At 42.1% G+C, this 15076-nt stretch overlaps 1 protein-coding gene across 1 annotated transcript; it reads right to left on the bottom strand.

Moving 5' to 3' along the window:
• Positions 1 to 143: 143 nt before the first annotated feature.
• On the bottom strand, positions 144 to 9842 carry tkfc (triokinase/FMN cyclase). The gene is made up of 16 exons (XM_062515894.1): positions 9739 to 9842; positions 8063 to 8252; positions 7183 to 7475; positions 6987 to 7065; positions 6491 to 6580; positions 6152 to 6186; positions 5807 to 5891; positions 5607 to 5696; positions 5221 to 5337; positions 4321 to 4437; positions 3400 to 3537; positions 2083 to 2189; positions 1425 to 1528; positions 1077 to 1110; positions 882 to 974; positions 144 to 760 (listed from the first exon to the last, which is right to left on the bottom strand). The coding sequence occupies exons 1-16, from the start codon at positions 9742 to 9744 to the stop codon at positions 599 to 601; spliced, it is 1740 nt and encodes a 579-aa protein (XP_062371878.1). The 5' UTR covers positions 9745 to 9842; the 3' UTR covers positions 144 to 598.
• Positions 9843 to 15076: the final 5234 nt, after the last annotated feature.

Below are 15076 nucleotides of genomic sequence, written 5' to 3'. Positions count from 1 at the left end.
TTGGTGAATTTTTTTTATTTTTTACTGTGTATGGTGTACGTATATGGTTGAAATGACAAATAAACGTACTTTATTTGATTTGATAAATCATCGAATTAATTTTTGACCAAAAGGCCGCCTGCTAAGGAATCACAGAATGCATGTTAAATCGAAAAATTCATAAAATACTTTATTAATTAGTTTCAAAAAAGACAATTCTACTAATATTAAAGTGCAAGATTGTACTGGTTCTTTAACCAGTCTAATACCATCAGAGCAAAAATATTGTAGTACATTACATATTCTTACGCTTAGCAAAATTACAGCAAACTTTGCAGATTAACGGAATGAAGAAACAGAGAAAGTAAAACTCGATTTCATTTTAGTTATGGTCCAGGTAGAGAAGTAGCAGCCTCACATTATCAATACATAATCCATTCAGGCATCCCACAATCCTCAGCTACTGAGAGATAAGAAAACCATTAATAACTGACTAATTAGTTTGTCTGTGTTGTCTAATTCATCTGGTCTAGTTTCTTGATTTTGTAGTGACAGTTGAGCTATGGTCACTTCTACGCTCAGTGGATCTCAAGTGGTTGCTGCCATTTACTGTATCTATTTATGGGTATTCACCACACAGAGCCTCATACACCGCGTTCAGAATGGCCGCCACCGCTACGGCACCAGGGTCAGGCTGAGTCAGGTGTTCCGCGGCGATGTAGCTGGCTCGCCCTGCCTTGGCAGAGAGGCTCTTTGTCGAGTCTGCTCCTGCCTTAGCTCTCTGTCAATCAAAACACGTGCAGTTATTTATTTTAAAGTGCACCAAAGTAATATGTATAGTATTTGTTTGTTAATTTATTTCTTACTAATTTTCTGATATTTCAATGGTTGTTGTACTGTACCTCGACGGCTGCCTGTAATACTGCCATCACGCCAGTAGGAGGGGATGATGACAACTTCTGCAATTCCTCCACGGCAGGGCAAAGGGCATCCAGCTGAAGGAGTGGTGTTGGTGGAGAGTGGAGGAGTCAGGTTAACATATCATGCAGTTCATTAGCAGTACAACATTAACCACAAAGGATTCAGCTCGGTCTTACCATAGTCCTGTCACCAGGCTCTGCACCTCCATACCTGCGGGACCACAACAGGGATGAAATAACACGATTCAGCCCTCCGCCATTTTAGATATGACAGAAAGAATCAAACAGGACCTTGTTCGACAGTATCAAGCTAGGAAGGTCATGTTGATTATTAAACTCAGTGACCTTTCGACAACAAACTCTGTAGAACTTGCAGAGTAATGCAAAGACATGCAAAGTGTAGTAGATCAACAGGGTCACCAACAGTAACTGGATCAGATTAAAGGAGCAAAAGCATGCACTGATGCAGAGCTTGAGCAGTCACACTAATTAAAGGGTTTGTGCGCAAAAACATCCCCAATGTACCTCTTCATGGCCTCCGTCCCAGAATGCATTGCTTTGGCCCAAGATGCAGCATCGCTCTGTCCCATCAGTGGCAGAGCTGCGGCGGCCAGAAAGAGGCTGTACAACTACACAACAAAAACAAAAACAAAAACAAACAGTAAGCATGCACTCGCTGCAGAGGTTTTTACAGGAAACGGTCTCCCTGTTTGTTCCGCTATTTGTTTTCTATTTGTCCCCTCATGCTTCTGCTCAGCACTATCTGCTGTTCTCTGTTCTCTGAGGATGTTCAGCACATTGACTTGCCTTGTTTAGGAAGTGCACTACACAAATGCCTTGTCATTTTAGAACACATAATAATTACCTCCGCCAAGGAGATTATGTTTTCATCTGGGTTTGTTTGTATGTTTGTTCGCAAGATAACTCAAAAAGTTATGGATGGATTTCGATGAAATTTTCAGGGAAGGTCCCAAGGATGAAACAATTACATTTTGGGAGTGATCCGTATCACCGTCTGGATGCAGGAGGCGGTTATGTGTTCGCTTGGCGGAGGTTCGCGCTATCTCTGAGTGCTTTTCTAGTTCTAACTGGGAAAAAAGAAGGGGTACACACATCTCCTGCTAATACAGTTTGCCAATTTTCTCCGCCTTAATAGAACTGAGCAATCAGAAACAGCACACACCGCTCCAGATGATCCACCCATCCTCTCCTGTACCAAGCTGGCCAGAACGGCAAGCATTTGCCCGGGACAACCAGGAACCGTGTGGCCTTGGAGCCACTCCTGCATGGCTGTGAGCAAGAAGAAGCACAAAAAAATTACCACACACAGTGATGAGAGAGCTGGACACTTTTCAGAGCAGTTACCCCTTCTGGGCAAATCAAACTCTTTCCATGACGAAGAGAGGGAGCTGGAGCACCCTGATCGCTTGCAGTCTTTTATTGCAGTGCAAACGTTTCACTGATGTTTCGACACTACTGTGTCTTCCTCAGAGTCGAGGACTGCAAGACTGCAGGACTGCAAGACTGCAAGACTGCAAGCGCGCTCTATCTCCCTCTCTTCATCTTAAAGCAACACTAAAGAGTTTTTCGTAACTTAAAATAATGTTTCCAAAATCATTTCAGCGGTTCATCAACTCGTGACAGGGTGAAAGGCACTTCTGCATTCACTTCGCGGCCCTCTATCGGCTATAACCGCGCTATGTAACTTTACCAGATCGGGTAGCATACCTGTAGTTCGATGAAATGAGACATAAGAAACTACAAATTTGACTTGCTTCAATGTCGCAATACATCATACTTTCATAAATCATGCAACATACTCTAAATTGTCTGTGGACATCACTATTAGCTGGATAAACAAATAGTGTGTGTGCGACAGAGGAGAAGTGCTTTAGTGTTGCTTTAAGATCTCTTGTCCTACTGAAAAGCGTGTGACTGCACAGTCTCCTAATGATGATGCGTGGAATGCCCTACTTTAATCAAAACTCTTATATGTTTAAGTCTTCAGATCCCTTTCTAGTTTCTACCATATGAGATAGATAGATAGATAGATAGATAGATAGATAGATACTTTATTGATCCCCAAGGGGAAATTCAAGAAGTGTATGGGGAAACATGAAGTGTATCTGCTAGATGCAGTGTCTCCTTTAGCCCCAATCTAACATTGTTAGTGGAGTGAAGTTCATGGTTTCATCTGTCAGTGATTCACGGGTATGTGGTTTGAACTGCATATGTGCATTTGTAAGTGTGTGTTTCTGGGTGGTGATGGAGAGGGATGTGGTCTACAGTATAGTGCATGAATATGTGTGTGTGTGTGTGTGTGCATGCGTGCATATGTGTATGTGTTTGCATGTAATGCCTGTGTGTATGCGTGTGCATGTGTGTGGGTGATGTGTACGTGTGTGATGGGCACGTGTGGGTGTGATGTGTACGTGTGGGTGTGATGTGTACGTGTGTACGTGTGTGTGTGTGTGTGTGTGTGTGTGTGTGTGTGCCACACCCTTAGCTGCACAGGCATGGGTATTTCCACAGTCTCCGTCCCCAGCGGCGCGGTCCAGCATGTTGAGCTCCTCCTGACGCGACAGCAGCGCCTCACACACGGCCTCCAGAGCCTTCTGCATCACGCCACTCAGAGGGCCTATCGAGGGCCACCATCACACACACACACACACACACACACACACACACACACACACAGACACACACACAGAGACACACACACACACACACACACACACACACACACACACACACACACTCAACGCCAACACTGGCACAGTACACCCTTCGGCTCTTTTCACCATGCAAATGACGTCAATTACTGTTAACAGTGACACACACTAACACAGAACTGATCATAATTATATGGTGCAGACATACAGTAAAGTGACAAACTGACAAACAGCTTTTCACACAGGAAGTCTTCATACTTGCATGAGTAAGTGAGTATTGAAGAACTGAAAACAGTAGAGCAAATGTTGTGGGCGGTTTGGGTAACGCTTAGGTAATGCTTTATATAGCAATAGCTTGTAAATGCTTCCATAAGCATTTACAAAATCTTCAAAATGACTCATAAACTAATTTTAAGTAATCTACTCCTGTTATCTAATGATAGTTAAAGGGACACTTCAATGATTAGCATTAATATGATACAGCTTAATGCTAATCGGTGAAATGTCCCTTTAAGTAGCTAACTAGCCATTTAGTAATACTTTGTAAATGGCTTGTTAAAGCACATTCTAAAGCGTTAGCCTTATACGTAACTGAAACAAAGTAAAACGTGGAAGAGTAAACACGATCAGGTTTTTGAACTGGATGGTGTAAGAACCTCAATTCCTGTTGTGGTGGTAACGATCATATATAGAGCAGGTGATAGATGGAAGAGCAGTGTATGGTGAGGGATTCCGTTGTGTTTCCGTACCCGGACTGTGTGTGACCTCATGGGATGCAGTCTGATGTGGGGGCTCAATGCTCCACTTCCGCCCGCTCACAAGTTCACAGCTGAGGTTGGGCCAGGCTGGTGCTGTGGTTTTAGCGTCTAAGAGGAACAAGGGTGGAGATAAAACAGCTTCTTAAAGTGTGGGAGGGAGAGACTCACAAGGAGACGGCAGGAAAGAGTGTCTGTGTGAAAGCATACACCACATACACACATACAGTTAACAAATACTGTACACTATGTACTGTTTCAGAGAAATAACTGAATGATAAGCATTTTTAACGTTTGCAATAAGCTCTGGGCCCTAAGTCATAAAATCCATAAAGAAAAATAAGAATCTTCACAGACCAAGCTCATTGTAACCACTCTGCAATGACTCATGCTAGGATAACCATCTCAGAAAGTACTATGATTTCAGGGTATTTCACAACCATGCTATTTGAGACTGGCCTTTATTCATCCAAACCTGTAACCACACCAGACGTGTCGAAGAGACTGGCATCTATTTGGGACACAGCTTTTATTCAAAGTTTTACGGTAGTTGTTGTATACATTATGTAAGAATGGTTATTGATTGAAACACTGTTGCCATTTGTAGGAGATGTGAGAACATGCTTGAGGTGTTTTCTCCTTTGGCTACTTTTAATGTGTCTGCTTGGTTTCATTTTATTCAACACTGGAATTATGCAAATATTACGATAATCATCCATCCATCTTCGTTTCAAATATGTTTATTGTGAAACATCTTCATTCAACATTGAAGTTGGCATGACATTTACATGCTTTTTAATCATCAATTTTCTTACCATGAAATATCGCGATGCTGATGCACCACTATAGGCCTTGCAGCTATGCTCATCTAAGAAATAATCAGGGTGAACTTACCAAAAAGCCTCAGGATCTCCTGGTCTGACTTCATGATGGACAGTGACATGCCTGCCATTTCCAGTGAGGTCATATACAGGCCTGACATCACCCTGGCAACAATGATGCCACGATCCTCTGTAACCAGAAAAACGATCACCAATAAAGTGACCATCTGCCAACATTACCAACTAATTGATTAATAAATGATACTAAAGTGCTAAAGTGCTTTCTATAAACAATAACCTCTACACCAATACACCTCTACACCAATATCATCAGTTGCCATTATTTTGTTGTTTGACCGCTGTTTTTCTCCAGAATATTTCATTTGTAGAAATATTGCAAGAAAAATATTGCATCAGATTTTTTTCCGGACTTGATGTATGTGTTGATGTCAATCTTACCAAGGCAACTGATGGCAGCCCTCGTGACCACTGCCATCTCCAGGCTAGACATAGCGCCGAGATTATTCACACATAGCACCACGCTGTCACCTGGGTAAAACATGAAAACATGAAAACAAACAAACAATCAAGTACACATCGTCACATCTCCTCCCAAGTTAACTCATCCTAAAATAAGACTGTCACCACCTCCAGTGTACCTGATTTCATTGCCAAATGGGTCTGGCTGCTAGGATCAGTCATGTGGTCTATCATGGTCTTCACCACCTCATCTGCTGGAGCCACCTATGGGTCAATCCAAGTTATTGCAAGTAAGAAATGAGCACAAAATTTATGGTTTACCTCATTCATCCATTCCTTACTACTAGCCAGTTGGTGGCCCACGCTTGTCTTTAAAGTGCCTAACTGCTAAAACCCCCAAATTCTCATTTAAAAAAACATTACACAAATAACCAAAGAAAGCAAGAATGAGTATAAAAGTCATATAAAGTGCTAAATGTTACTACTGGCTTGGATGCAAGAGGGAATCAAATCGTGATGGGTACCTTGGACCTCTTTATTCCAGGTTCACCATGGATTCCTGTAAAAAGCATTAGTTATTTTCAACAACTATATGTATAACTGCAACACATTTACTGCCGCACATGATTTATTTCATATAAATTCTATACAATGAACATGACCACTACTGTTTTAAAATGGCTAATGTGTCATTTGTTTGAACAACATCAAGACAATTACTCATTTTAGAACTACGAATCCTGTTTCAGCAGATAGATGGCTTGAGGCTGTAGGTAGGTAGGTAGGTAGGTAGGTAATGTTTATTTATATACCGCATTTCACGTGCACTGAGTGCAACCCAAAGTGCTTTAGGTTGTGCTCACCTAATCCCAGCTCCATCTCTCCGGGCGGGAGCTGAAAGGAGGGGAGGCACCCTGGAACGCTACAAGGAGAGAGACTCACACCAAGGGTACCTGCGGTCCAGGAACAGAAATAACTCCTCATGAATTGGCCTTTTACGGTTTTCAAGATTACAGTGTATTCATCATGTCCCCTAATGTAGTTTATCCTCCTTTTGTACTGATTTCTATTTCTGTGGACAGACTAGGGCTGCACGATTTGGGGAAAATATCAAATTGCGATTTTGTCTGACAGACATTGTGATTTGCCATTGTGATTCTTAAATGTCAATGAATCGATTTAGTTCAATATTCCAAATGTCTCTTTGGAATGTCTCTCTCTTAGTTGTGCCGTGATTGGGGAAGCTCACGCATGCTCACCAATAACAAGTGGCACAGTCAAGGAGGATAATATGAATATAAAAATCATAAATGAGACAAAATTTGTTTGCTTATTCTGCTCAGTCATTATCACACATACCGATGACTTTCGTTGCCTCGTTCACCCTGGAAACAATGGTGTGCAATGGCAAGCCTTCTTCTGCCATTGCCCCAGCCAGCTGAGAGAGGATATGAGATGGAGGAAATGAACTGTGTGCGTTATTTTCAGTTCATCACAAACAAGAGGTAAGGGGCTGTGTGATCACAAAGGCCTCGTGTAATGAGATGAAAGTCACCTTGTGAACGAACACTGTACCACATAAGCCTCTCCTGCCGGCCTTGGCAGGCTGATTGAAAGCACAGTCGTCTGCCACGATCACCATGTCGACCGAAACGCCCTGAGCCCGCGCCTGCTCGGCGGCCAGGCCAAAGTTGAGCCGGTCGCCGGTGTAGTTCTTCACCACCAGCAGCACCGCGGCAGCACCACCCTGCAACAGAGTCAAGATGGCCGCCAGGATGCTGGCAGGAGGGGGCGAGGCAAACACTCCCCCGGCAACCGCCCCCGAGAGCATGCCAACGCCGATGTAACCTTAAACAGACAACAGTGACATCTTCTTAAGTTTCGAGAATTTTATTTGTCACATACATAGAGATACTTGTTAAATATGTAGTGAAGAATTTAATAAGTAGATGTATGACTTATTTATTGCTATTAGCTATAACATCATGACTATACATTTCAGAGGATGTTAAATGACTTGATATGAATGTGATATAAATTCAGTGCATTTCTATTAATTAGAGAAATTCAGTAATTTATAACTAGGTTATGAATGTATCATCTCTCAAACATTAAAAATAAAAATAAAACAACTAGCACCCTCACCTAAAAATCTAATGTTACTTTGGACATTTATGGAATAGTCAAAAGTGCTTCAACTGATTACTAAGTAAAAGGTCTAAATTATGTAAATGCAATAGTTTCTCCTTTGACAATCCCCGCCCTCTCTAAAATCCTGCTTTCTATTGATATTAAGAGAGGGTTGATGAGGGGGAGGTACATTGAACTGAAGCAATTCTAGCATAAAGCTAAAATGAACATAATAGTAAAACAGAAAAAAAGTTAATGGTTCTGGATCCTTCCTGAATACCGCACATGGGTCGTGACCGTGTTACCTGCATGTGCGGGCTCGTGGCCTGATCCTCCCCCTGACAGCAGGGCCACCTTCCCTTTCAGGTTGTGCAAGTCAGAGCGCAACACCACCCGGTGTCCACGGAGCAAGGCGAGAGAGCCACTGCTGCGCACGATGCCACACAGAGCCTCGTCCACACACCTATCCACTGAATTCAGCAGCTTCTTTTGTACCTGAGCAGACAGAGGGGAATGCCCACGGAACAACACTGTTGAACATCCCACTGTCAACACAGCACGCAGACAGAGGGATACTTCATTCTCATTCTCTTTTGGTGGCCATTTTAAGTGACCACCACTGGTGGAAACCTGACACATCGAACTTATTCATCTTATCAGCATATAGTTTGTTCAGATTACCCAGGAATTTTCCAAGCAAACCACATCCAAAGCTAGGCTATGGTGGCAAGGCAAGGCAATGCAATAGTGGCTGTACAGCAATGAGCAATTGCAAACCCTTCATCTCAAATCTGCAGCTATGTGTTTCTGTTGGTGTCATGTGATAGAACAAAGGGTCTCTACAACTACTACAATTATATTTATGAAACGATGATGCTGATTAGCAGTGGTTCACAGAAGATATGGACCTAAAACTGCATGTGGGCTGTTACAGTAAGGTTATATGACAATCTCTGGTGTGTCTTTAGTAGGCCTATACACAAGACACTTTGAAAACAGAAATGATGCAACCTCAGAATTGAGAGTTACAGGGAGTCGGATATGCTGACAAAAAGGTATGATCTCTTAACTTTGGGGCCCCACCCAACAAATCTGCATCCAGGTGGGAGGACGGCAGGACGCTATCCAACACTGTGGAACATGTGTCCACATGCTTGCTCAAATGTAGGCTACAAACAACAATATTGTGTAGGCCTAGTCTCCTAGGATCATGCAGAATAATGGATCCAAAGATGAAAGAAAGTCACAATAATCTAAGCAAATACAGTTTATCGAATGCCAGAGGCATGATTAGAGGCATATCCTATCCTATATTTTTTGTCAAAGATGGAGTGGTTGATTTTGAGAACACATAAAAGAGATGCATAAAGTAGGCTAACTGTAGACTTTAACCCCCAGTTCAGTTTAGACCATAACATCTCTGTCACCTATCAGAGGACTTTGGTAGGCTATCTGAAGCACGCTTATGGGTATAAGCGGTGCAGCCTAGGCTACATCATGATTTACGCAAAACAGTATTTTTTCAACTGCATGTCCACAAGTACGATAGGATAGCCTACTCATGCACGACAGATATGTCTTGTGCGAACAACTACAGCTTGTTCGTGTGAACATAATCTGATAATTTAGATGGGATATACATGGGATGCCATACATACAGACGGCATCTCGTCATAGCCGTGGTTACCGCCCCCAGTTACCGTGTTAACCATGGCTGAAACACCCCCCGTGGGGGAAAACATTTGTTTTCTGCTAGCGAGTTAGCCCATTGACTTTCATGTGTGATGTTAGCATGTTTTCCCCCACAGAGGGGGCGGCAACCTTCTAACCGTCTGTATCTATCTGTCGGTATGAGCGGAAGAAAACATTTTAGCAGTATGCATGATCAAAGTTCTTTCAATTTGTCCCAAGTAATTATGACATTTCACAGGCATCTGCACAATTACTCTGATCGATGTAAGGAGACAGGTGGGTGTATTACCTCCATGCTTCCTGTGGTACTTTGCTCGTCTCGTCCGTTGTAAATGACGAACTATTTGCTGATTGCTCTTCCTGACCTGGTAGCCACTCTCTGGTATCAGCTTGTTCAGTCTGTTTTACAAGGGGCGGGGTTTTCCATTCCTACAGTGTATCCACCGCTCTGCTACAATTCCTACAGTGTATATCTACCGCTCTGCTACAGTGTACGTCAGGGCTATTCAACTAGTTTGTAATAGGGGCCAGTTCATGAAAAGTATCACAACTGAGGGGCCGGAGAAATACCGCTTGAAATATGAGTAATTACGTACAAATGTAGATACAATAAACTACAACAGCACCAATATGGGTGTTCAAATGTTGCATTTTGTAAATGCATAATATCAGAGCCTGTCCCTTATTAGACATTCTCTGATAATATCGTTTTTTGGTGGTTATTTGTGTTTTGGGAACATTTCTGCCACAGGCCCAGACTACCACAGTGGTAGGCCAACATTGGGAAGGTGACACTGGATCTATATTGCTAATATGTTGCATTTTGTAAAAGCATAATTATTTTGTGGTTATTTTGTTGTATTTGTGTTTTGGGAATATTTCTGCCACAGGCCCAGACTACCACAGTGGTAGGCATTGGGAAGGTGACACTGGATCTGCATTGCTATGGCTAAAATGAAATCTGTGATAACATTAACAGCAATGGAATCTGAGCTTTGCGCAGTAACGGCTAGGTCCATACAATTTCCAATGGGCACAAACAGGTTTCAAACAGTGTTTAAATGAATTAAATGTGCGTAATCGGTCGCATATGTAACTCATCTCAACATACATTTAACGTTCCCACCATTTACATTGGATGAACGTGTTCACAAATCAATGTTACTTACAGTGGACTTGACATCAAGGCGATGGATGTGTATTAGTTTCACATTGAAACTATTTGCGTGGTGCAACCCGTTAAAATGTTAGTAGCTTATAATACTCCAACGTAGTGGCAATTTACGTTGAAACTAAGCTAAGATGGAACTTATGTTCAACTCGGTCAAAACGTTATACGTGCAGTTGGCTGAGGTGCAGTGGCTGCAGGACTTCAGAGCGAGTGAGAGCATGCAACAGAACTGATGCCACCAAAGTTAAACTTTTAAACCGACTCCTATTTGCTCCAATAGCTACATTACGAGTGGCGAATGTTTTCGCGAGGATCTGATTGGACTGGAGAGGCACACTACCGGTGAGATTTCATGCACCAAAAATGCTTCATGCTTTGAGGAAAACAGCTTGGATTTGGCGCACGTCAACATGTTGGTGACGCTGCGTAAAAACGAAGCAAGGCACCTCTTTGTATAATATCCAGTAACAAAGTAGCCTACAACGGCAACGCACCACACAGAATATTATTTATAGGCGCTATTCGCAGTGTAGCCTATCACTGCACCTCCATTATCGTGTTTTCCACCAGCTATTTACGTCTCTACCGATCATAAGGATTTGCTCATATATAACATCAGCCAACACTTCAAGGGCCACTACAAAGTATCTCGGGGGCCGGATCCGGCCCGCGGGCCGCTAATTGAAGAGCCCTGGTGTACGTGCAGAGCCGTGTATCAGCTGTTCAGGTGGTAGACAACTGCAGTGTTTGCTTTTACCGTCTATGGTTGCAATGCAACATTGTTCATTTTTTCTCTCTCGATTTTCCTATCCTTACGACCCGACTATAGTGTACACAATTCATATTTTACCATAAAACATTTGGTAGCCTATAGGCTATGATGCTGCAAGATACAATATAGGCCTACACTCAGCATTGACTTTTTAAAATTGATTAAACAAATAATAATAAAAAAAAATCATATTTCATATTATTTGTCATAGAGTGTACAATGATTAGCATAACTGTATATGGATAGCCTATGCCTACAGATGAAGTGTGTTAGGGAACAGTCCCATCAACTGATCAACTTATTTCGCTCTAAAAATAGCTTGGTGATTCATGGTGGACCTGAAATTTAGAGGTCAAAGGTATCATGATACACCATCACACTGACATATGCCTATAGCCTATATCACTACCAGCACCCTGCATATTTATTTACACCAAATTAATATTTTGGTGTTTTATCTAGTTTTACAATCAAAACGAAGGGGAAACAACCTCGAAGGGAAGCACATCTAAGAACATAACTCAAATCCTCAAATAAATAGATTTAAAGCATGTAAAAATGAAATGAAAACAAATAAAGACGTTTCCACTAGGGGTGTAAAAAATAACCGATACATATCGATATTCGTTTTTAACCTGTAAAAGACGACTACATCGATGCATCAAGCCTCGTTTCGAATTTTTCATGACATGAATCGGTTATTGTTTCGATTTAAAAGAAACAAATCGGTTCACATTCGCAAACGTTTCTGACTTGACCGTCTCTTATGAAATACTCGATTTCCTGGCCTGGTGCGTGGCTGTGTGCATCCCAATTTTGATTTGAGAACAATGACAGCCTCTCATTGGTCAAAGATGGCATAGCCTATCACGTTCTTCTATCCATTCCAACGAAACGTGCCCTGGACGTGCCTGAAGGAATGAGATGCTAGTCTTCCTCAGAAAAGATTTCTGACAACTCCGAACCTATATTCAACGCGCCGGCGAAACTTAAATCCAAAGTTTGGAAGTCGTTTGGCTTTTTCAAAAGAGAAGGTCTCTTTATATGTCTCTGGTTCTATCTCTCCCGTTGTCAAGCGGGCATATCCCAGGATTCTGATTAACTTTAACTTTGAAAGATCGCTACTTTTATAGCCTACATGGCATCCAACTAGCTACAATCCACCTCCGTCATATGCTACAATGTTACTATGGTTCTGCACGTCTGTATTTCAGCTTGGATGCAACGTGACAGTTCATTTAAACTTCGCAACGAGTTTGGCGAATTAATATTCAAGTGTGATACGGGAACTACTTCAAAGGTAGCAGGTTATACGAAGTTAATGGCCACCCCATCAGCCAATCAGAGAAGAGAATTCCATTGTTGAGGGAGATAAGCAGAGAATCATTTATTCTTTTACATGAGAAAAGGCCAAGGGCAAAGCACTGCTTTATTTTCTTTTGTAACGACACCTCTTTGGTCTTTAATTTTTTTATGCAACATATACAGAGATATGTGTTTCTTCTGTTTATTTCTTTATGGTGTCCTCAGTGTGTGCCATTACTAAAATATTATATGAAAAACCTCACCTTTTCACAATAAAATGTTTTGTCATGTTCATACATCAAGTTGTTTGTCCTATTGATAACCATTAACTTGATCATGTAAAATGTGCACAATTGTAAAGTGAATGTGCACGATGAAAAATAACTTTCAGAATGCTTTCGATTATTGAACCGCATCGAATTGCATCGAATCGCATCGAATTGAATCGTACCGAATCGTTTGCTATTAACATGTATCTTTTTTTGAATCGTATCGTGACAATGTATCTAGATGCGAATCGTATCGTCTTTCACATGAGAGATTCACACCCCTAGTTTCCACTGATTATTTAAAAAGAGTATCATTTGGACATGCCGTTTTTCGTAAAAATGTTAAAAAGATGAAAACGCTTCTTTTTTTGATTCAATGTTTCTACCACATTGTCTTACAACCTTTAATCATGAGTCAGTGTCATTTTCAGTCAGAGCAAACACATTGGTCAAGAGAAAATCAACATTTGTCAGGGTTATGAATAATTCTGTAACTGTAAGTCAAATGATTTTACGAGAATGTGCTAGGTAAGTCCATTTATACTGAAAACAGTACCAACTAGATTTTTTGGATCTTTTTAGATAAGTAGTTTTTGCAGTGATACACTTTTATTCCAAACAAATGCATGCTGCCTCAATGGTATGCCCCCCTCTCTCTCTTCCTCCCCTCCCCCTCTTAATTTTTAAGTCACTACACAAACACTATATAGTAGACAATTTAATTGAATATTTCATGAAATTGCAGATGTGTATTGCACATCACTTTGTATTGGACACAAAGTACAAATGACAAGATAATCCAGGTGATGCAGACGAGTGTTTGGGAATTTGACATTATGTTGGGGTGGGTGGGGGGGGGGGGGGGGGGTTGTTCCTGGGAGTCCCACTGAATCCTCCGTTGACAGCTGGGCACGCTCTGTGGATGGGGAAACATTCCGATGTCGATTAGGGGAGTTTACACAGACTGTCCTGGGTACTGCACGGGCGGAAGAGATTGGCTTATATCCTCAGACTCCTAAACGCCTCTGTCTTACCATCTTCTGATCCTGTCTTCCACCGAACCTATAAAATAGGCAGGGCTACTCTGATTGCCTGTTTTAAATAGGGTGAAAAATTGGAACATGTCATAATAGATTATGGTCATACTAACCGGAGTAAAGAGGACATGGATTCACCCAGTTAAGTGCAGACAATTTGATCTGAACAATGGAGAGATAGAAAAGCTTGAGAGAGAGAGAGAGAGAGAGAGAGAGAGAGAGATGAGGGTAGACAGGAAAGAAGAACGCCTTTGGGAGATCTTAGCAGGGAGAGAGAGAGAGAGAGAGAGAGAGAGAGAGAGAGAGAGAGAGAGGAATACTGTTATTGCTCTGTCACATTTTCCTTGTTGGATGTCTCTCTCTCTCCATCTCCCTGGCCCTTCCCTCTCCTCTCTCTCGGGGGAACCCTACCTCTCCCTGCGGAGAGTCACATGGCCTGGTGGCATTCCCTACGGACCCACCAGCTGCCCTCATCGGGTAACAAGTGCTGCAGCAAACAAAAATTCCAATTGTACTTCCAGGATCAACTTTGATCGCTCTCTCTCTCTCTTCAGCTGAGCCCTTAGAAACTCAGATATCCTTGTAAGGTGGTCCAAGAAGATCCTGTGGAAATATATTTTTGCTTTTAGCACACGGGCTTAAAGGGCATGCGATCTTTTCTGAATTGTGTGAGTACATATTCATCTTGTGGAATACAAGTATTCTCAGGGAGCTGTTTTTTTGTCACTCTTGTGAGCTCTCTGGTCTGGAATTGAGATTTCACCACTTCCCTTCCTCCGACACCACAGCGTTTATAGTCTAGCGACTAGACTAGTCTGTTGGGAGTTCTTCAGAAAGGTCAGAAAGGCTTTTTTTACCCCTGTTTGTGAGATCTTTTTGCTGGTGTTTGCTTAACTCAGCTAAAGACACCATCCTCAGGGACTAGGAGAGCACTAAGTACTGGGCCGGGGTGCGTTCTCTTCCCTCGTGCACCCCTTCCACGCAGGACTGGAGAGATGCTGAAAGGCAAAAAGAAACAGAGCGCTCAGAATGGCGTAGTCTCGCTCGTTACTAACACTGGCCCCAACAACTGC

This window comes from Sardina pilchardus, chromosome 16 (assembly GCF_963854185.1).
Source record: "Sardina pilchardus chromosome 16, fSarPil1.1, whole genome shotgun sequence".
In the NCBI taxonomy this organism is placed as follows: Eukaryota; Metazoa; Chordata; class Actinopteri; order Clupeiformes; family Clupeidae; genus Sardina; species Sardina pilchardus.
This window is presented reverse-complemented; position numbering and strand designations above follow the sequence as displayed.